Source organism: Vidua chalybeata, chromosome 6 (genome assembly GCF_026979565.1).
Source record: "Vidua chalybeata isolate OUT-0048 chromosome 6, bVidCha1 merged haplotype, whole genome shotgun sequence".
NCBI classification, from domain to species: Eukaryota; Metazoa; Chordata; class Aves; order Passeriformes; family Viduidae; genus Vidua; species Vidua chalybeata.
This window is the reverse complement of record NC_071535.1, coordinates 20,697,686-20,720,423: the sequence shown is the minus strand read 5'-3', so window position 1 is coordinate 20,720,423 and position 22,738 is coordinate 20,697,686. Positions and strand designations below refer to the sequence as shown.

At 36.5% G+C, this 22,738-nt stretch overlaps 1 protein-coding gene across 2 annotated transcripts in view; it reads left to right on the top strand.

Annotated features, from left to right (window-relative positions):
- NRXN3 (neurexin 3) overlaps window positions 1-22,738 on the top strand; it is a 751,638-nt gene that overhangs the window by 620,167 nt on the left and 108,733 nt on the right. For both annotated transcript variants that reach the window (XM_053944975.1, XM_053944976.1), the window contains one exon: window positions 17,730-17,819. In XM_053944975.1, the coding sequence (XP_053800950.1) occupies window positions 17,730-17,819 (90 nt within the window). The remainder of the gene's footprint in view (window positions 1-17,729; window positions 17,820-22,738) is intronic.

Here is a 22,738-nt window from a genome sequence, read left to right as displayed (position 1 = left end):
TACCTCAGTCCCTAAGTTTTCATTATTTCTTAAGCAGGACAAGTTTCTTTTAGTCTGTTCACTGTCTTTCCCTGTAAAGAAATACTTTGTGTGATGCCACATTTGTAATGTATGTCAAAACAAGCCTGATATTCCTGTTCATTCATCCAAGCACCAACTACATTTTCTGCAGTAGGAAAAAAAAAAAACCACAACAACAAAACTAGGTAAAGAGAAACTGTGAAATAAGAGTTTCCATGATAAAAAATTAAAATCTTATTAAAGTAATGTTTTAAAGGAGAGGATTAAAGGAAAGAAAGCAACAGGTAGGAAGGAGCTGTCATTTAAAGAAATGTATGATTCAGCAAGACAAGTGTAGCCTGGGTTTTTTAATGCATTTTAGAAACAAGAAATAAGACAGTATTAAACAACTGGATTATTATCAGGGTTCATTATTTCATCCATACAGCATATATTTTATATTTTCCCCTTTATCATTCTCGAGTTATCTCTCAGTCTTTTTGTAGTAGTCTTTGCCCTTTCAAATTACATTATTCTGCAGGTTTTTTGCTATGGATAAAAGAAAAAAAATATTTCATCCTCTATGCCCCTGCTTCATTTGGTCTCTGAAGTACATTTCTGAGAGGAAATTCTATTTCTGGAAAAGCTGGACAGTTAGCTCTTGGCAGCAGAACTGACTGCTCTGGCCAGATAAGTGTATACCTGTAAGACAAAAAGCTGATTCTGAGACCCTGGTATCTGTGCTGGGATTTTCTTTCAGAGTAGTTCCAGTTCCAAGGATTGAATGTTCCTGACCTGTTTGGCATATCTTCTTCTTTCAATTTCATTTTAAAGCAATCCAATTTGAACTACATCTTTGTTAGTCTATGTGAGACAAAGTCTTTGTCTAAAACAATAAGCTCTTTAGAAACAGGTCAAAGTGATAGATTCTCCTACCTATCTAAAATGTGAAAGGCATCAACCTTGCCTTGCTAAAATGTATTTCTTCATTTGCTTGGTGGAAAGATCTGAAGTACCTTGATTTGTGCCGTACACTTTATGTAAGATAGGGAGGAAAACTGGCTGAGTTCTTACTTGCTTCTTTGAATAATTTTTCCAGCTAAGTGAAGGAATACTGAAGGGTGCTAGCAGCTGGACCCTCTCAATTATCTAACAAGGGTCTTGTGTCTGGGGAGGTCCCTGCTGACTGGAACCTAGCCACTGCTATTCCAGGCTATAAGAAGGGTGTGAGAAAAGATACAGGGAGCTCTCTAGATCTGTTAGTCTAAACTCAGATCCTGGAAAAATTATGATGATTATACTGTATGCTATTGAAAGGCATTTAAAGAACAATGCAGTCATAAAGCACACTCAACATGAGTTCACAAGGGGAATGTTCCATGTAACTAATTTTATGTCTTTCTATTGTAAGGTCACCTGCCTCATGGATGAAGGGAAGGCAGCAGGTGTAGTTTTTTGTTGGATTTTAGTAATGCTTTTGATACCATCCCTCAGAGCACCATTCCAGACAAGATGCCCAGCTGTGGGATGAATTATACACATTGTGCTGGGTTAGGAACTGGCTGAACTGCAGAGCTCAAAGGGCTGTGGTGGATGGGGCTACATCTGCCTGGCAACTGGTCACCAGAGCTGTTCCTCAGGGACATTTCTTGGTACAGTTCTATTCAATATATTTATTCTTCTATGGTAAGGTCACCTATCTCATGGATGAAGGGAAGGTAGTAGATGGAGGAAGTTTGCTAATGAGACTAAACTAGGAGGTGCTGTTGACCCCCTCAAGGGACAAGAGGCCTTACAGGGGATTCTAGGGGATAGGAGCTTTGGAAAATAATTAATGGGATAAAATTAAGCAAGAACAAATTCTGGATTATGCACCTGAGGCAGAGTAACACCAGGCATTATTGGAAATTAAGAGAGGAGTGGCTGGAGATCAGCCCCGAAGGAAGGGATCTGGGGTGCTGGTGGGCAGCAGCTCAGTGTAAATAATATGTGGACCCTGACAGTGAAAACAGTAAACCATGTCCTGGGGATCATAAAAGCCAGCACAGCCAGCCAGTCAAAAGAAGTGTTTGTCCTGCTCTATTCAGCATTGGTGTGGTCTCAGCAAGGTGAGACCTCACAGTAGTGCTCCACAATTTGAGAAGGATGTGAACATCCATGAAAATGTCCAGAGGACAGCAACAAAGCTGGTGACAGGGCTGGAAGGCATGTCCTAGGGAGAGGGGCTAAGGACGTCGGGGTCATCGAGTTTGGAGCAAAGCAGGCTGGGGGTGACATTGCTCTTTACAGCTTTCTGAGGAGTGGAAGCAGAGATAGGTGCTGAGCTATTTTTCCATGGTACTTAGTGATGGGACATGTAGGAATGTTTCAAAGCTGTGCTAGAGGTTCACAATAGATCTTAGGAAGCATTACTTTACTGAGAGACTGGTCAAATAGAACCATTTTTCTAGAAAGATTGTCAGCAGGCCTCATGCCCCTAAGTGTTCAAGAGGCATTTTGACAATGCCCTTAAGAACATGCTTTGACTTTTGGCCAGCCCTGATTGAGCTAGATAATTGTTGTAGCTACTTTCCAAATACTCTAGTCTAAACTACTTGCTCACAAAGAAAGAGAGAATGTCAGGCAGAGGTTAGAGTTTTGCATTTAAGTGAAAGGTGATGCAACAAAGGCTATAGAAAGAATCTCATGACTGTCAGTTTTTCTCAATTTTTTTTTTCACTTTGTGATCTCTCGTCTTTGAGAAAATTTCACGATTTTGAGACATATTTTGGGACACCTGAAATGATATACTACATCCCTATAATGTAGAAAAATAGATGTATTTTTCATTTCATCTGTTTTAACTATGGAGAATTAATTATGGTGGTAGAAAGAACTTGAAGTATTTGTGTTTGTCTTGATAAGATTGAAAGCTTGGTTCCATCTTATTCTTCCTTTAGGAAAAGTATTCTGTGATTAAAAGTATCAGAATATTTGGAATCTGGCATTTTTTAAATTGTTGTCACCCATTTGATACTTTTTCAAAGTGCTAAATATTTCTCAGTGAGATGATGTTAACCCTTCCCTGCTTGCATGCTTATTTGATTGTACCAAATTAGAAAACTGGTTGCAGCCTAATAAGATTCAAAATATCTAGATCTTATTTTTTTCCATAAATACTCACCCAAACCTATTGTAGACACTTTAAAAATGAAGTCATACAGTAGGCGAACTTAAGAGACTTTAAAATCAGAGATTTTACAGGAGTTGTGCGGTGGGAAAAATTAAGTATGAAGTTGTTTTTGGTGAGAGCAGACTGAATACTGACTGAATACTGCTAATGTGAAATGGAAAGGGAATTTTATAAAAGAACCTGAAGTTGGTTTAAGCAGCAAGTATTGCATGGCACCCCACAATCCATGATGGGATACTATTGTAAGTTTCTGTGAAAAACAAAAGAAGAGATTTCATTTCCAGAGATGTGGAAATGAAGTCTCCTTCCACAACTGGCATGATCTTTTTGTTCAGTGATGTCCATTTCCAACCTCATCCCTCTACTGAAAGGACTGTGACAACTCTCTTCTCTCTTCTCTCTTCTCTCTTCTCTCTTCTCTCTTCTCTCTTCTCTCTTCTCTCTTCTCTCTTCTTCTCTCTTCTCTCTTCTTCTCTCTTCTCTCTTCTCTCTTCTTCTCTCTTCTCTCTTCTTCTCTCTTCTCTCCATTCTTTTTGGCTTTATTTAGTCTTTATCGACAACATTTTCTTTCTCTCCCTTTGTGATTTCCCCACCGTGAGATAAATAGCTTTGTATCTTACAAGCTAAATACAATTACTGCTATCAAAACTGGAGTCTTTCTCTCCCTGTAAATGTCTCTTGGAAGCTGATAAGCTGTTCAAAGCAAACTGCAGGCTTCTGCCTAATCCTGAGATTAAACGTAACCACCCAGAAGACAGCAAGAGATAATTGAGGAGGGGGGGGGTGGGAAAGGCAGGCAGGAGAGGAAGAGAGGAGGAGAAAATGAGATCCTCTCCTGAGATATTAAGAGGACATACAGAAGGCTCAAGGTTATTTGTAAAGGAATTACACAAAACACACAAGAGCTTGTTATGATGAGAAATCTCCTCAGATAATGCAGTGGTTGTTGTAGTTGTTAAAGACAAAATTTAGCAAGGATTTATTTGATGTAAAGCATACAGGGCAGCTCCCACCCATGACTGCTGATTTTTATATATTATCCCTATCTTATACTGAAAACAGAAGGTCTCACAAGATTGTGTCCAAGTTCTTTGTGAGTTCATCTCACTGGCTTTATTGCTGAACATGGGGACACAGTTGATTTCCCAAGACTGAAGCAGGGGACTGAGCCAACTTCTCTGTGCTCTGTTTTGCTACCTGCTGACCAACCTAGAAAATAAGAGTGGCTTAATTGTGGAGAAATAGTGTGTGATATCTGTGTTAGTCTTCACTTATATAGGCATAATTACTGAAGCTTAATAGCTTTTATGAGTCAGCCCAATGCAGTTGAAAAAAACAGCCTCATTTCTACATATATAAGTTCTTCATGAAAGGGTTTTTTTTTAATGAGTAGCATTATAGTTTTCTCCTTATGTAATTTTTTTGCATCTTCTGTTTCTGAAAGCTTGTCTGTTTTTAACCATTATCAATGGGATATTACCTCTTCCAACTTTGCTTTATTTAACTTATAATGCATTAGACAAGAAAAAGAAGGTAAGTTTAGATGGTCTAATAGTAGCATCACTGGGGAAATTAGGAAAAGACTACATATTCATTCTTCAGCTGACATGTGCATTGATACTGTAAATAATAGGCAATGTTGTGATTATTAGTTCTTGTGAGCTCAGTGATGCAAAGTGTAATGCTGATTGTGAAATTAACAAGCAAAACTCAAAAGCAGAACTAACTGAGATGTCTGAGTCATTGCAACAAGTTCTCTTTCTAAGTTTTTACTTATCCCTGCACAATACCTCTACATGGCTCATATTGTACCACTTCAGTGATTTACAAATGTTCAGTAATGCAGCCTTAGAGAAAATTTCTAGACTTGAGGCTGTTACGATCTCCTTTTCACTTCTGAAATGTTGCTTCTGAAACCAAGGTAATAGTAAGACGTTTGGCTGAATCCAGTTGTGGATCCATCTTATGCTGGATGATTTGGAATCATTAATATGTTGCTTGATCTGCACGTTGAAGGGAGTTTTTTTCTTGGTGCTACCAGATCCCACTGTGGTCTTAATATTTTCCTATCCAAATGTTTTTTTTTGAGTGGGCAATGAGTAAGAAACAAGAGAACTGATTTTTGATTAGCCCTGTAGGCTGAATCTGATCACCAGGGTCCTTGTTACATACTTTGTTGTGGATTTTGACTTTTCATATTGTACTCATTTTGTGGGACTTAAATGAGCTCTCAGATGCTTCCTATCAAGATGAATTGGAGATAGCATATCAAGTGCCTTTGACAGATTTACTGCATTTCATAATGAGCCCAAAACATATAAAAAGACAGGGTTAATAAAACAGAATTGGAGAAGCACATTTTGAAGGTAGTACTGCAACATATGTTGAAAGATCTGCCAAGAGGGATGATTAAAGCATGACAAGTTGATGAAATCAAGAGTTGATTGTAGCTTGTCACTGCAGGGTCATAGCATCTATAATATATTTATAGGATTGGAAAACTGATAAATATGGCTACCTGATAAGAACACTCAAGTTTTGTTCCCCTCTATCCAATGACATATAAATCTCCATATATGAAGTCATCAACAAACAAATATACTTTGGAATTTGTGCAGAAAAACTCATGTTAGTGCATGTGTTTTCATGCTGGATGATGGGATAGGATCTGACATGATATAAAAGTTAAATAAATGTAGCCACTACACTTAGAATTTAACTGCTGTGTATTTTGTGTTTCACTTTCCCACAGGAAAAATGAAGCTGTGGTTTATTTTTGATTTTCCTCATCCTCAAAGAGTTTTATGAGCGCTGCAAGGATTTTCTGTCTTCCAAATTCTAAGAACATTAGAGAGAAAAGACAGAAAACAAATGAACAAAAAAAGTGGTTATATTGCAGCTTCCAGTATCTATTGCTCCTGTTTTGTTTCTTAAAACTTATCTGAGCTCTTGCAACACACTGCATTCAGTCTGAGTGAGCTGTAGTTTTAACTTCACCAGGTACCTCAAGCCCATGTGAGTGGCAGTCTGTCAAGCACTGGAATTTGTCAGCTTGGCATCAAGAAAGAGGGAAATGCATGGGTCTTTATGAAGACATGTAAGGTCTTCGAAGCAGAGCAAAACAGCACAATACGATATAACAGCAATAGGGTTGATAGAAGGAGTTTACCTAAGGAAGTAAGTAGACACAGAAAAGTATCTTCATGCAAATTGCCATGACCATCTAATTCCCATCCAAGATCCCACCGATGGGGGAGAAAAGAAGTATTCTTCTGTAGCAGTCTTTATTACTGCTACGTAACAATCACATAAAAGGTTGTTCTAACATGCAAATACATGACACAGAGGCAATACTAGTTTTAATTTAGCCAAAATATTTATTTTGCTTATAGCCTAGATAAAGAAAATACTACCAGAAAGTACTGACAGTTTGAGTAAAAGTTTTTTTGGTGCTGCCCAAAAAACCAGAGGTATGTATTATATGTACTGTATATTCAGCTGTTAGCTGAATTAGTGTAGCAACACTCTTACATCTTCCTGAATCAGACTAGATGTCCAATATGTCAAATCCACAGACAAATACCCAATACTTTAGAAGAAAATTTGCTTTAATGGTCAAAATGACACTTCCTTCTGATGGTCCTGGATTTGGTATTCTCTTCTGTCTTCCCAGAGCCTGATTGTTCATCTAATCAAGTTTATTGAGTCTGAGACCTGTCAAGTGTCTGATGCTCCAGAGAATTACAGTAACCCATCATGGCAACATCAAAAATATGCCCCAAAAGATGTTCTCCTAAAAAAAAATTGCCCTACTTTGGCATTTAGTTTGTGATCTGAAATATGAAGTCAAATACACTGTATGTGTTTGTATCATATCTACAGTAATTACATTTGTATTTCTCAGTTAGAAAGCAAATGGTTCCTTTTTTTCCCATCATTAATTTATTCAGGAAGACATGATTGTGTGGAAACACTCCCACTTCTTCTGCAGCTGGAGAAGTTACTTTGTTGCATTGTGACTCCATTGCTCAGCCAAATTTAAACCATAACAAACCAAAACCTAGGTAGTTTAGTGTCATCTCTAATTTTTCTCTATTTCTCTGATTCTTTTTCCATTGACGATATTGATTCTCAAATACCAGTGCTTTCCTCTGAGCTTAGTTTATTGACTAGGGTTGTTTGTAAGATAAATTCTTGCAACACAGAGTGAATGCCTAGGAAAAGTTATATTGACCTTTGACAATGGTAATACGGCATAAACTGAAACTCATGAAGATACGAACTTTATGATTTCCCAGTCCTAGGTTTGCTCATTTGTCAGAATGATTGCTTAAAATATTCCAAAATACAGTATCCATAGGGCACTGATACATCTTTCTGCCTAATTGTTCTCACCTGGTATCTGATTTAAGAACCCTGGAATATCCCTAAGTATTGGCATTGCATTCATATACTTACTACAAGCATTTGAGTCCCAGTGCCTGAGATACTATGGGGCAAAAGAGATACAATCCATGTGTTTTTCCCTGTATTTCTTTGACATCCAGCCATTTTCCATAAATAGTAATTACAGGCTAAGAGATATAGGTATATCCTGATAGCTTGGTTTTCCCAACAATTCCATGTCAAAGTATACAGCTATTCACACAGGCATGTGTATCCTGACTGAATCTTCGGATATTTTGAGCTGTTCTCATCTGTTGGTGTCCATTGCTCCATGATTGCATGAGGTCCAGGTACCAAGCATAAACCTTATCAACAGTGATTTCTGGTAAATTTCTCCTTTGCTGACATAAGATTAATTAGAACCTTAGAAGGACTTCGGTTGGAAGGGACCTTTAGGATCATTGAGTTCCGAACCCCCTGCCATGGGTGGGGACACCTTCCACTAGAACACGTTGCTCAAAACCCCATCCAACCAATTGCTATTGTTTCAGCCATTTGATGGTACATCAAATGTAGCTGTATAATGTAGTGCAGAGAAGGATGGAGAAATATTTCTCAGATGGAGACTCAGGCTAAATAGAATCCTGCTGCACAGCACAGTGCAGTGAGTTCCCAGACATTAATATATTTACATTTCTCTCCTGGTTGGCTGGTTCTATTTCAGTTCTCCTGGCCAAACAGAGTTTTTATGTTTTATTTCTTCTCTATATCTCTCTCTCCCTAACTGTCCTCCTCTCCCTGTCTCTCTCTCATAAACACACATGTGTGTACAGTAAGAATGAGCAAACAAACATCTGTCCTGAGGGATCACAGGCTTGAACTGCTTTGTGCTTTTCTGATCACATTGCCTGCAGAAAAAACAGTGCCAGCTGTAATCCCAGGTTGACATGCTGACATGCAGTGACAGAAGGGGTTTATGCATCCACATCAGCCTTGTCCCTGCTTGCTAAAGGCACTGGAAAGCATGAAGTCATTAAAATCCAATGCTACAATCTGAAGTAGAGCAACTGTGTGAAAGGATGGTCAGAAATGAAAGGGTCCAGTCATGGAACTAGGAGTCAGAAGTTCATGAATCCCAGCCTTGTGTTTAGAGATGCCTTTCTCTGTGATCTTGAGTAGTCTTTTACCAGTCTGCAGTTCAGTTTTTCCCATCAGTAAACTGAGGATAAAGGTCCAATTTACCTTATCTTTGGTGACTTAAATAGAAAATATTCTACAATTCACTGAACATGGAAGTCTTTCTGGGTCAATGAATTTGCATCTTTGCTACTTACTGAGTACCTGGTGCTCTTGGTCATGGCACAACTTCATGAATAGCATCTGTCTTTGAGAAGACTCATTGGGTTGCTACAGAATCCTAGAATTCTCTTTTCCTTTTACTAAACCACTGCAAACAGAAGAATTGATTTCATGATTTGTAGCAATTAGTAATGGAAAAGGCCTGTTTGCTCTCATTTATTCCAATCTGTAATAAACTGATATCCCCCACCGCTTTTACAAGGAAAATTTTAAATAATTCAATAATTTCCCTGAGGATACTGTAGCACAGTCTCATATGCAATCTTGATAGGAAGTGCTTCTTAATAAATTTCTTCTTTCATCAGTTTCTTACATGCTTTTAATTATTTCCTGGCACTCACTCGAGAGAACTTGTCCCTTCCATAGGGTTTTTGCCATTTGGTTGTTTGTAACTGGTTAGCTTTCCAGTCCTCATCAGTGACATTTGACTAAGGGCCATACAGGTGTTACTCTCATTATTGTTACTGACTGAGTAGCTTCCCTACAATAGCACTGTATTAATGGGAAAGGACTGCACATGCTCTCTCTATTTGTACATTTAACTCCCCATATTATCTCCCTAATAATATGTGCACAGGGAAATGAGATTCAGAAACATCTGAAGGTTTCTAATGGAGCCAATCCAACTACCAGCACCAAGGCAGAGACTTCAGGTCTGCTGGAACTGAGCTGCTCTTGTTTGCAGAGTTGTGGTAGAGAACCACTGGCCCTTCGAGAAGCAGGTATAAAGTCACAAGTTGTTTTTTTGTTTTTTTTTTTTTACCTGAGATCATGCACCCCCCAAAGGCAACTGAGCTGTTTTCAGTCTCACATTGCTCCTGGAAGCAAAATAGCTACACTCATGTCTAACCCCAAATATGTAAATTAGATTAGTGTTTCTATGTCCTGACTTTGCCTAATGCACAAAACACAAAGATAAATGAGAGTTAATAGAATTTAAAGTGTCAATACAAATAAAGTGCTTTTGGTATTTGATTATTGCTGCTTGTTCCCACTGGGCAAGACAAATCACATCCTGACCTTTCACAAGGGAATCAAAGTGGGATGTGGGGACAATAGCAGTGGATTTTATTCCAATCTCCGATTTCTTCCTTCAAAATGATTTTTTTCCCTTGCTTAAAATGGAAAGATCAATATGTAGTTTCAGTTTTTCTTTAATAGATACTTCAGCCTTGGCTGCCTGACATGGGGCTCAATTTGGGTCTGGTCAGTGAAAAAACACAGTAAATTACACATTCCTCACAAAACGTTTCAAACATAGTATATAGTAATATAGGCACTCAAATTGTTTCATATTTTTACACAGGTTGAACTGGTAACTGCTTTCTCTGTACTCTACACTAGTTCAGTTTTCCAAAATAGCTCAAATGAGAACTAAAGCAGACTGCTTTTATTTCATGCCCATGGCCCCAAATTCTACAGGGCTGATTCAGCATAATGTGCACATATAAAATAAGACTTGAGTCACATTTTTGACAATATTATTTTTTCCTCTGAATGCTTGAAAAGGTTTGATTAACCCTCTTCCACCTTTGTTAGTCTGAGTTTTCTTTCGTTTTGCTCCTATTGTGCTTCTATGTTAGATTATCGAGGGTAAGGCACTTATTTTCTCAGTCATCCAAACCAGGATTGAAAGACTAATCTAAGGGAGGTTGAAATGTTATTGATCTTGTCCTGAGGCAGAGCACTGAATTAGATGACTTCTTCAAGTCTTTCTTGGTCTTATTAGTGTCACTGTGGTCCACGTCAGCTATACCTCCTGCACGGACATTTAAACTCCTGCCTCTTAGTTTGCTTCTGAATGTCCCAATGATTTTGGTCTGAACAGTGCTTTACTTTAAATTAGAGCCCCAAGTTTTTTAGGCTAAAAAAAGATCAGATAAAATAGGGAGTAGTGCCATTGTAAAGATTTTGGCTGAGGCACTAGAGATGTAGAAACAGCTCTAGTTGCCTGAATAAGTATTGCTGTTGGAGTCTTGTTTGCTAATTCTCTCTCATATTTTTAGTACTTCTATTACCAAGACCTTGTTGTCTCTTGTCATGAGGGCAGTGAGCTGAGGAGGGTTGCAGTGTGAAGGTCAGCTTTTAACTCCAGTCCATAGTGAGATGAACAGAATAAAAGGTGTTGCTCCCAGCAAACAATGTGATCAGGGGGAATTGAAGATAAAGTCAAGGGCATCCAGGACTAAGGGAAAAATGAGGACAAGAAATAAAATGAGAATTCATTAGCAAAAGATGCAACTATATTGAACAGTAAAGGCAGGGGAAAAATATAATATCCAAGAACTGAAGCAAAGCTAAACAATGTTAAGACTTGTCTATTTTTCAATTCACTCAAATGAAGTGAAATCCCGAATTTGAATTAATCTTCTATAGCGCTCCTTTTATACAAGGCAAAACTGAAGCTTTACAAGAATTTTTAGAGGGACAGCTTGTGATAGTTAGAAAGATTCCAGATCATCTGCCTTATAATTATTTTATTTACCATGGCCATCCTGTTTCATTTTTGTATAAGCCACATCTGTGGTTTCAGGTTTGGACATTTTTCAAGTGTTTTCTAAAGCCATCGTAAGTAGAGATTTTTTACATGTTTGGATTTTAGTGCAACCATTCCCTATGTTATATAACATGAACCACAATATGGTCTTACAGTAACACAACAAAATAAACATCTATACATAAACAGCCCTGATGCTAAAACTTGATGGTACGTGTTTTTATTCCTTTCTGATGTATGGAGGAAGGTCTAGTCTTAAAAATAGATTCTAATCCTTTACTAATAGACTTGTGTCAGTTATCTAATTACATACAAGCTATGAATAAATAGTGGTTGTACTTCATAGTATTTAAAACAAAATATGTGCTTAAGGAAATGTGAAAATGGAGCCATTGAGTATCTTGTAAGTTTTTAAGTGCAGCTGCCTGAAAACAGAAGTGGTTAAAGAGGCTCAGTCTGTGCCAATCACAAGCACACTTTGGAAACTTTTGTTCCCTTTATCAGAGGGGAAATGGTAGCTTCTCCATGATGCATGCAAGTCTCCTTTTCCAGTGGACACAGCATCAGCCCTAGGAGAGTTTTGGGGTTGAATTGAACTGAATCAGTTTATGTTAGTAGAGCATTTACCCATCAAATATACTTTTCATGCTGCAGCGGACTGCTTCTCTCCCATGATGATGTCAATTAGGTGTGTGTAAATCTTAGTGAGATTATGAACATCCGTAAAAACTCAAAGGGAGCTGGCATTACAGGCTGCTGGGTGAATTGAGCTATCAAACACTAGGTGTTAACAAGCCCTTTTCCTACTGATATTCCATCTACAATAAGGGGAAAATGGTGGAAACATTTTAAAGCTTGAAAACTGATCTCAAGATGTTTCTTTAAATCATTAGTAACACTGTAGCATCTTTCACGTAATAACTGCTCATTAGATAAAATGTCTCCTCCTTTTTAGAGACTTAGAAGCAATGAAGAAAATTCTGCTTCATAGAACAGCCTTTGACAGTAATTTAAACCAGATGAGTGTTTTCTTATGGTATTCTTTTCAGCATCTTCACAGATTTGACAACACATCAGGATGGATTAATATTCCACCTAAAAGCAAGTACTTTCTTTCTGCCCAGTGCAATTTGCTGGAACCTTTCAGTTTTTCTCTTTCACACCTAAGAGGTAGTCAATCATTATGATTGGTCTAGGCCAAGAAGCAAGATTTTTCAGAGTTTCAATAGTTCTTGTACTTTCTTTGGCTTAAGATTCCATTTTGGTTTAGAAATAAGCTTAATGCAATAAAGGTTGTTTGTTTTCTTAAAGGAGCAGCAGAAAAGAATAACATCTTCCAGCACTGAAGGGTTTTGGAAGAAAATTCTGCTTTGCCCACGAGCAAATTCAAACTGTGTCCCTTGGACTCTTGCACTGCATAAAAAGTATTTCCTGTGGGAACTGCCAGTAGTGATTGGCACAAGCAAATTATTTTGATTTTTTTCCCCATTTTAGTTTTATCTAAATTGAAGATTATCAAAAGCTAAAGTTCAAAGTGAATTTGATCTATTTATCAGTGTAGTCTGTAGGGCAGGGATACCGAGGACTTCAGAAAAAAAGACAGAATGCTGGCAGCTGATCATATTTAACCAGTAGGCTATTATTTGTATAACTGGATTCCACATTTCCTTTGGAAAAAGAGGAACAATCCAAAAAAACCCCAAAAAACATAGAGCACTTCTGCCATATTCCTTTCCAAAGTATTTGGTCCTTAGCAATGTCCATGGTATTTGAAATATTAAGAATATTCAGATTAACTGAGATTCAAGAATCTAGAAGATTTCAAGATGCTACTATTAAAATCCTTGAGGTCATAAAAGTCTGATTGCTTATCAGTTTCTTGAAAAACTTAGGACATGAAGCAGAATTTCTATTAATTGTACATGTAAGTCCCATATGGGACAAAAGACTTCTATTAATCCTAGTGTTCACAGTTGGCTTTAGAATTTTTACAGGAAAAAGGAATAAAAATAGGCAAAATAATGTGTTTATGAGGCACAGTTCTTTAGAAGAAGCTAAGTTGTTAAGCAGTTCTAAGTCGTATTGACATGCAGGAATTTATTACGTGGATGAAGGAAAAAAGAGGAAACTTATTTAAAATTAGTCTTTCCTATAGGTGCTTGAATGACTTAAGCAGCTAGAAACTATAGGGGGAAAATATTTAGTAAATCACAAGTAGCAAAACTAATCAAACAATTTTACTATTAAAAACTATATCCTGCGACCTTTGAGACCCACATTGATTCTGAACGCAGAAGAATTATGTGATTAGGAGTATTTTCTGAAAGTTTAAATCACTCTGTCCTGTGTATTCTATTCTGAAGAACAGCCTGGAATCAAAGCTGGACTCAAAAGGAAAAAAAAGAGAGAATCTGTATTAGTTACGTGAATGGGTTGTTTGTGTGAATCATTCAACTGTAGAAAAAAATTACACTGAGGTCACAAAAGGATTGTTACTGAAAATTTCTGTGTATGAAGATGGACGAGAAACACCTTTAATTGCATCATGCCTCAGCTGTCAGAGGTTCAATAAGCTTTCTTCATGCCAAACTTATGTTACTTCGTGTTGCAAACCATGATATTTCCTTTTTGAGCTCTCATATCAAATGTGATGTTTATTTTTTAAAGCACAACTCCAAGTCAGTATTAATTTAGTAATTGTGTGGTTCTATTGGTTATATTTAATGGCTATTCTAAGCGCTTAACAATGAAAAAGTTGTTCTTTAGCTCACTGTTGTAATTGAGTATATGAGTGAACACATTCTCATGCACATGTTTTTAAAAATCGTTCTTAGTTATGTCTGAAATAAAATTTAAAAACAAACCAACAAAGAATAGATCAGATACTAATGTTGCAATATAAACCTATTTGAATTTTCTAATGCCCTTTCAATTTTTCATCGCTTTTAAAGGTATGATTTTTATATGTATTTTAATCTTGCTGAATATATCTGCATAATAATAACATAATAAAATTAAATTAAACTTGATTTTAAAAAAAAGTTTTTAAAGATGTGGTGGGGAATAGTTGTCATTTCTGGCTTTCTTGAAGGTCTAGAACTATAAGAAACCCATTTTTCATCGTTATGTCTTTTTTGATTGTCCCACTTCCTTCTTTTACCTCAGTCTTGTTGGCCTGTTCTTGTCAGACACCCTATTTCTGAGGAATTTCAATTCACCACATTTTTTTTTTCTATAGTCAGCCTTTCACACAGAGGAAGAAGCACTCCATGTCAGCCCCTGGCTGACTCTAGTGTTCCTCTGAACTGTCTTCATGCTGAAAAGGATCTCATTGCCACCAGTAAAAAGGTTCCTTTTATATGTGCATGCCGATATGGATGAAGACAGTGGAGTTTCTTTTTGCTTGTAAATAGCGTTATAGAATTTCTTTGGGGCTATAGAAAATGTTCCTGCCCATCAACATTTTAATATCAACACATTTAACTAGTATTCCTAGCTCAGAATGTACTCTATAAAGTGGGGGATAACCCCCATTTCTATCAAAACTGTGTCTATCTCTATTACTTGCAATATAGAAGGAGTAGCAGCCACTTTGTAGAGGTTCAAGTCTGAGTTGAGAGAGAAATTTAGGTCTTGAAGTGCCATTGAAGTGCCTCCTGAGGATTTTTCAGAACCTAGTACTCTTTCCCTACATGCAGAAAAAAAAAGAAATTAGGCACTAAACAAATACAATCCTAAAGGTGATGCAGAATTTTTATGATTGCATTTATGTAATTTATCTGTTTTGGTGGGCCTGGATTAGTGTGTTGAGAAAAGGCCTAAGCTGAATGTCTTGCTAACTGATCTTAAAAAATAAATTGTTTTTGTAGTGAGCTTGACTTTATTTTGTTTCTGTTCTCCCCAAACCAATGGGTCTGCTTCCCTGTGCTGTAAGCTGCACCTAGGCTTAAATGATTGGCAGAATTTGCAGGAAGGGAAGCTGTCATTTCAGTTTATTATTAATAAGCAGATCAAATATCATTGTTTTGTTAATATTGCCATCTCTTTAGCTTTAGGTAGAGTTTTTTCTTTGTTTTTGTTGTTTATATTAACTCAGCTCCTCTTTATCAGTTTTTTCTTGGTTCCTGAATTGAACATGGTTCAAATTTTCTTTTTACGAATGTGTATTCAGAGAAGTATAGAATTGACATTTTGGTGGTGCTGATATGAATTAGGAGAACTGGGAATTTATTTAAATGTAACTTCATGTCTGTGAGTGACTCCAAGTCACAGTACATTGTTAAATATAACTTGACAGATAACAGAGAGTGTTTTCAATTTCACATTTTCCTTCTAGTTTTTTTGAGTTACCAACTGTATTATGTCAGGCATCTGAGGTGCAACAAAGAAACTGGAGCAATAATGTGTATCAGCTGGTGCTTAATTAGGTATTTCTATGATGGGGAATAGCAGTTTTTCACAATGAAAATATAATGAATATATAATATGGAAGGTAAAAAGTTATCTGACTTTTCAGGAAGTTAGTAAGTAATTGGGCTGTAAAGTTGTTCTTAAATGCTTTTACTTCTTTTTTACTGTGTACCCCAAATAAGTAACAAGGCTCTTAAATATGCATCAGGAGAAACTAACCCAAATCCAAATTGCTGTTTTCCTTACAGCTGAACTTACAGTGATATAGATGATGATTTTTACAAATACTCCTTAAGATTAGGTCATATGAATCCTTGTGGGACTATATTTGGTGTGTTCCTATAGTGCAGCAGAAATTCAGCAGTTTCAAGGTGCTGCTGGAGAGCCCAGCTGTGGTCAGCAGGTACCTCACACAGGCTGGCAGCATTTTGGAGCTTCAGTAAGGATGATCAAACACGTGAGATTCACCAGTCCTATTCCCTGCAGTAAGACAGTGTCTGCTCTTGACAGGCTGGACTTGCATGATTTAGTTTTTAGTTATGCTTTTTTTCATTGGTGTCTCTTTACATTGAAAAAAAGATTACAGCATCTCCTTTCAGAAAGTCAAATAAATATGAAGCCCCATTAGGATATTTATATGTGGGACTTTAAAGGCAATACTGCAAACTCTGCAGGGCAGTTGCTGACTTCAACCACCATTTATTCAAAACACATACTGGAGCACAACTGATCTACAGAACTTCTGCTTATGGTAGCATTACTTCAGTAAGTTGTGGGCTTAATCCTTTTTCTACAATATTATAATGTTGCATGTAAAAAAAAGCACTTCTCTTATGCCTGTCTGAAGAGTTTTTGTAAAAATAATACTTAAAGCAAAAGTTAGAATTAATCAGAAAGTGACTCTAGCTGAAGAAAATGAAAAAGCAGAATGATGACACTTGTCATTCCTAGCACCATGAAACTGAACTGCTCCTTTCTACTAGAGGTTCCATCTGACCTGTTCAATTTTCCAGTAGCTAGGGAATTTGGACAGAGGCTTTGTGTGAATCCTGTTCCTCTCTGTGCTGTGCAAGTAATAAGAGCTTTCCACCAAAGCACACTTTACTGGATGATTCTACTATCCATCAACATGGAACAATTGAACTGTAATTGCCAGAACTTACATTTTGGCTAATTATTTCTGCTTTTATTTAAATTAGTTTCTAAGTGTTTGTTTTATTCTGTCAAGAGGCCCAAGTCTTTGGTAACTGAACAGAAGTTTTCATGTATCCTTAATTAACAGTTCTTCTTCTTGTCAAATTTTACTTCTCTTTTTTCCTGTTTATCTTTCCATTCTTAGGTGTTTGGATTTTTTTAGACTAATTCTATTAGATACTTTGTCATCAATTTCTTATATTTTCTTCCTTTCTTATTTTTCTGTTTACTGGGTTTCTAGTCCTAACACGTGTCTTTTACTGGTGCAAGAAGGTTATTCAAATTACGACTGTGGGTTTATGTGACTGACGTATTGTGCCATGTCCATATGCAATCAGATCTGATCAAAATGTTTTAACTCATGGCACTGAGTTCACTCAAGGTCTCACATTGCAGACAAATTGCACATGCCTTCTAACCAGTTTGGATAAACAAATACTCTGAGGAGAATCTGAGTTATCTTTTTTGTAGGCTTTAATTTCTTTGACCTTCCAGAACCTCAGGCAATTGGATGTATAACTATTCTCCACTCTACTAAAGATAAATCTCTCTCTTTTCAAATATGTATATATACACATATATATGTACGCACATGCACATTTATTTACCTATAGCTAAATAAGGTCATAAAAAACCCAAAAAAATCTAGGATGTTTTAACTATTTCATTGACTTTACAGATTGTTTTTAAGCTGTTTTTTAAACTTTAAAGGCAACACTGATAGTGAACGGTTCCAAATGGTAAAACAGAAAATCCCCTTCAAATATAACCGGCCTGTAGAGGAGTGGCTGCAGGAAAAAGGTAACAGTCATTAAAACTTTCATTTTAAACCCATTTGACTCTAAACTCTCATTTTTAAAGCCTGCAAATAAATGTTTCTTAAATGATAATCGCCTGCTGCATAAATGACTGTTTTAATTTTCATTATAATTTGTGTCAGCTTCCACCTGCCATATGTTGATAAATCATGCTATAATACATTGCTATTAAAATGCAGTTAAAGGGACGAAATTCTAAGCTTGCTGTAATAGTAATGACAAACAAGCAAAAATTCAGGAAATTATTTCTAAAAAAAAAAAAAAAAAGCCAAATGAAGAAGAGTGAAGAGCAACAACATGTATTATGGCAATTGAACCACTGCATGATTTTCCTGTTTTACTTTGGATTTGAGCTACATTTATATCTTTTTTTATTGAAGTTTTCTTAAAAGATTTTCAAATCTACTTGTTAAACCACTTCCTTTAAGTTGTTTTTTTTTTTCCTCATGAGTCTGATTAGCCACTATGGCTATGTATTTCCTTATTATATTAGGATAATTAAATGATTTTTTAAAATGTTGTAAAGAAAATATTTTTCAATATTTTCATTTAAATTACAGAGAGGAAAACAGAGAAAATGATTGTTCTGTTGCTTTTATACTATGTCTGGAGTACAGGTTGAACACTCAAATTATATTTATCTAAAATATGGATCAAATTCTTAGTCTAAGGCAGTGCCACTTAATTTTGTGGGTTTGCCTGGAGTAATTGGCCTCAGTTCAACAAAAAAACTTGTTAACATTAATAAGTCCAGATGGCTTGAGTTAAAGTTCTGTATACAGTCCATGACCTTTTGAAATGGGACTTGTGTCAGAACAGTAATTTTTTTTTTTTTTTTGGTAAGGAATTTGGAGAGGGAAAAAAGAATATATTGGATGTAGAACCCATTTAAAAGCCTGTTGAAGGTAACAGAATAACTTGCTGATTTCAGTAGGGCTTGAACTAGGCTCTTGGTAACACAGTGGAGTCAAAGTCAGGAAGATCTCCTCTCTCTATTAGTAAATGGGGCATTAAAAACAAAAGCATTGTAACTAACTCCTTGCCTTGAAATCTAGACAAAGCAGAACCCAGTCTTCTCTTGTTTCCATTTATGAAAGTACTGCTAATAAAAGGGGGTGACCTTTGAACTCAGGTCTTGCATTTTCTGTGCTGATTTAGACTGGTTGTTAACACATTTTCCAGGAAGGAAAACCAGTCTCTTGTAGGACTGGAAAAATAGAATTTATGTTCTGTCTCAAATTTCTAACCTCAGCTGAATTAACAAATTGATTTATCCAGTATGAATTAAGGTCAGGAAGGATGTGGCTAAATCCAGTCAAAATATTTTCATGTGAAGGGCTTGATCCTGCAAAGTGTTGTGCACACTCAGTTCCTATTAACTTCAACGAGAGCTGGCAGTGTTGCACACTTTTCAGATTTGGTCTGCAAAGGTGTAATGTTTAAAACTAAAGATAAAGTATTAATGAAAGTAAAGCAAAAATATTTGTGTAACCAAAATAGATTTTTTTTACCACCAGTATGTCATAAACAGTTAATTCAGCTAAATTGTAAATAAATTTCAAGATAACAATAAACAGAAAATGCTTATTGAGTCTCAGTGGGTTGCCCTATTAGTTTACAAGATCAAACTAAAACAGATAAATAAAGTTTAACACTAAAAAGAGAATAATTTTGATAAGTCTGAATTGCTAAAGTCCCTTTAACACTAAAGACAATGATTGCCTCAATTTTGTTAAAACAGATGCATGTCTAATTCCTTTATGCAATTCATGTGCTTGAGAAACCCATCTTTTTTTCTTTTGTTTTGGTTGTGGGTTTGTTGGTTTTTTTGGTTTTTTGGTTTTTTTTTTTTTTGTTTGTTTTCCACAATATCTTTTACTTTCTGCCACAGCTTCTACAAGTTTGAGCTTAAAAGCATGCCAAGATACTTTCATTTGTAATCCATCCTGAAGTTTTGAAGTGAAGTCTACCTTTTGTGGATATTGATGCTTTGTTAAAAGACAATCACACATGCATTAGAGTCTAAAAGAGACTATATTTGAGTCTTCAGGCACTCTTAAAACACTGGGTGTGGTCAGGCTAGAAGGATAGAGCTATGTTTTTACTAAAGTGAAAGGAAATTCAGCCTTTCCACTTCAGGGAATGACATTGTGCAGTGTAAACCCTGAGACAATATAACTTGGTTCCTTCATTCCAAAGTAGACAGACATTTTCAGCAACTCAGGTACCACTCAAATTAAAAAAAATATAAGAATTACTAATTTATGTAGCTGTTCATCAGCCTGCTCATCCATCTGGTCATCCATCTAACAATTAATGTAACATGGAAACCTTCTGTCAGAAGACTTTATAAAGATGGTGACTGAAAGTGTAGCTTTGTATCAAAATGGAACAAGACAAACTGATGGTTGTAGGAATAGATTCATCAAAGAGTCAGTATATAAAATAGCTGTCTTGCCCATGTGAATTCTTGGCTTGGGTGAGGTAAGATGAAACACTTTTTGATTGACATTTTTGAATGCTATAGATTTGGTCTTCCTTTGGTACTGCTATCTTATTCATAATAATGAAACAGTTCATTCTTGGAAAACAAATATAACATATTATCTTTCTGAAGTGGAATCACTATTGGCTTTGAAGGGCTTTTAAATTCTACAAATTAGTTTAAAGTCATTTTAAGAGCCCAGGTTTACAGTCTGGAATTGCATGAGTAATAAGCAAAATATTAAATGCTATTAACTTCATTGAGATTATGTATGTGCATATAAAAGGAAGTGTTAGCCTCAAATTGTTCAACTTCAGTAGTCATAAATCCAGCAGATTTCCTTAGCAGAATACTTGGTGTCTGCTAAAGCACAGATGTTACTTGTTCTGCAATTGGATGAGCTAATAAAGACCCAGAAGCATCTCATCAAAAGGATTGATCCCAGAACTACTTAATTATTCAAATCTCTCTTACCTGTAAAGTCTCCTTGATGTAAATGACTGTACTTTTGAAGCAAGTACTATTAGTATGAATTGGGATTTGCAAAATCAGGCCCAAAATCTCTCCTAGTGCTACAGAAAAGTTACACTTCAGATTTCTCTGTGCTATTTTTAATTAGAATTCAGTTTTCCAAATGAAGAAGACAATGAAGAGAGCAAAGAAACAAGAGCCTGAACTATTCAGAATACTGACAAAACACCTCATAATTTTTCTTTAGTACGACACTAATATATCAGCAGGAAGAGTTCTCTGTGAAAAAAAAGGACTGCAGAATTAAACTACGCACCTAGTTGAATTTATTAATGTAAATAGTTCCTCAATAAAATCCAGTGGCCAGATAAATTTTACTTGGGGGAAGTAAAGGCTTCAGCTAAATTCCATTCAAAGAATGATCAGAAGTGATATATGGTGGCAGAAGGAAGTGTATATTCTCTCCAAAGATTTTTCTCATCCCATATTCATTTCCCTGGTGTCTTTACCATGCACGTGTACACCATCTTAGAGCAAAGAATGAGGAATTGCAGGTAGTAGGTGACTGCAACCAGTGATTGTTCTTTTAGCAAACACATTTTTAGTGTGGTTTCCAGCATTAACCATATGGTGCAGTGCATGAATCCTGATCCCCTGATCTGGAAAACCATTTGATAGTGAAGACTCCAAAATACACAATCAAATTTCCTTTTATTTATTTTTTTTTTTCTGGAAAAGGGTCATCTTCTTGGTGTACACTTTCTTTCAACATTAGAAGATGCAGATGAAGGCCCAGAATTGGAGACATGGTCTCTTTTTTTCAGGCTTAATATACTTACTGTTCATTCTCGCAAATAATGCAAGGGATATGACAGACATGTAAAGCTATGCTATGATCTTTGGTTAGAATAGTTGACATCCAGAGCTAAGTCATAATCCTCCAGAAAAAGTGACAGAACCCCTCTACTATCCTTGTTTGGGGAGCTCTCCTACCTGGAACAGCAAAAAATTTTCCTTTCTTATCACCATCCACTTTCTTCCCTTTGGCAAAAGATGAAAAAAGATACTAAATTAATCCAAGGGAAGAAAGGAATGGAAATGCAAATGGAAAACTGAACTTACAGTTATCTTCCATCTGTTTTCAGGGTTAACATGTCAAAATTAAGTCCCTTTACTGATAAGTCCCTTCTTTACTCATCTTACCTCTACTCTTTGGCACTCTTATCATGAGTGAGATGGGAAGAAGGGAACAGTAGCAAGTGACATGTCTGAGTTTGTAGGGGCAGGGACAATATGTACAGAACTACAGTGCTAGAGGGAGGGAACATATTCAGAGAAGGGAAAATGGCACAGTAAAGTTCTTACAGCATATCCCTTATAAAATCCAAAGCACAACATGATAGAAAAGAAAAGCAAGCTCTGAGGACATGGTATGGGACAGGAATTTGACCTTCTACACAGTGCCATTTCCTCTAATTCAGACAGGAGCTGGGCTGAGAGGGATGAATGTCTTAACAGACATTGTTACTGGGCCCTATTTTTGTCACAGACAAGAGTAAAGGCTCTATTTACATTCTGAGGATGTGTGGCTTCTGTGCATGTTTATTGATGTTTTAATAGACATATGTTGCCTCTGGCAAGTTAAAACCTCCTGAGATGCAGAACTTCACATCAGGTGTTTCAACACTTTCCAAGGGAAGGATATCCCCCATTTTTATTTCTCATTTCTTCATCAATTACTCCACCCTGACCAAGTCCTTATTTTCCATTTATGAATCTGAGAGTGAGGAGCACAAGGGATGTGCAGCCTACCTCCATATGTCTGTGTGTTCCACCTCTCCATATACTGTTGCTTAGTTAGCTAGGGCCCTATTTGGGGACAGGAACTACTTTCAGATACATTTCTTCTCTTGTCCCCATTCTCTTCCCCATGGTCCATCCTGTCA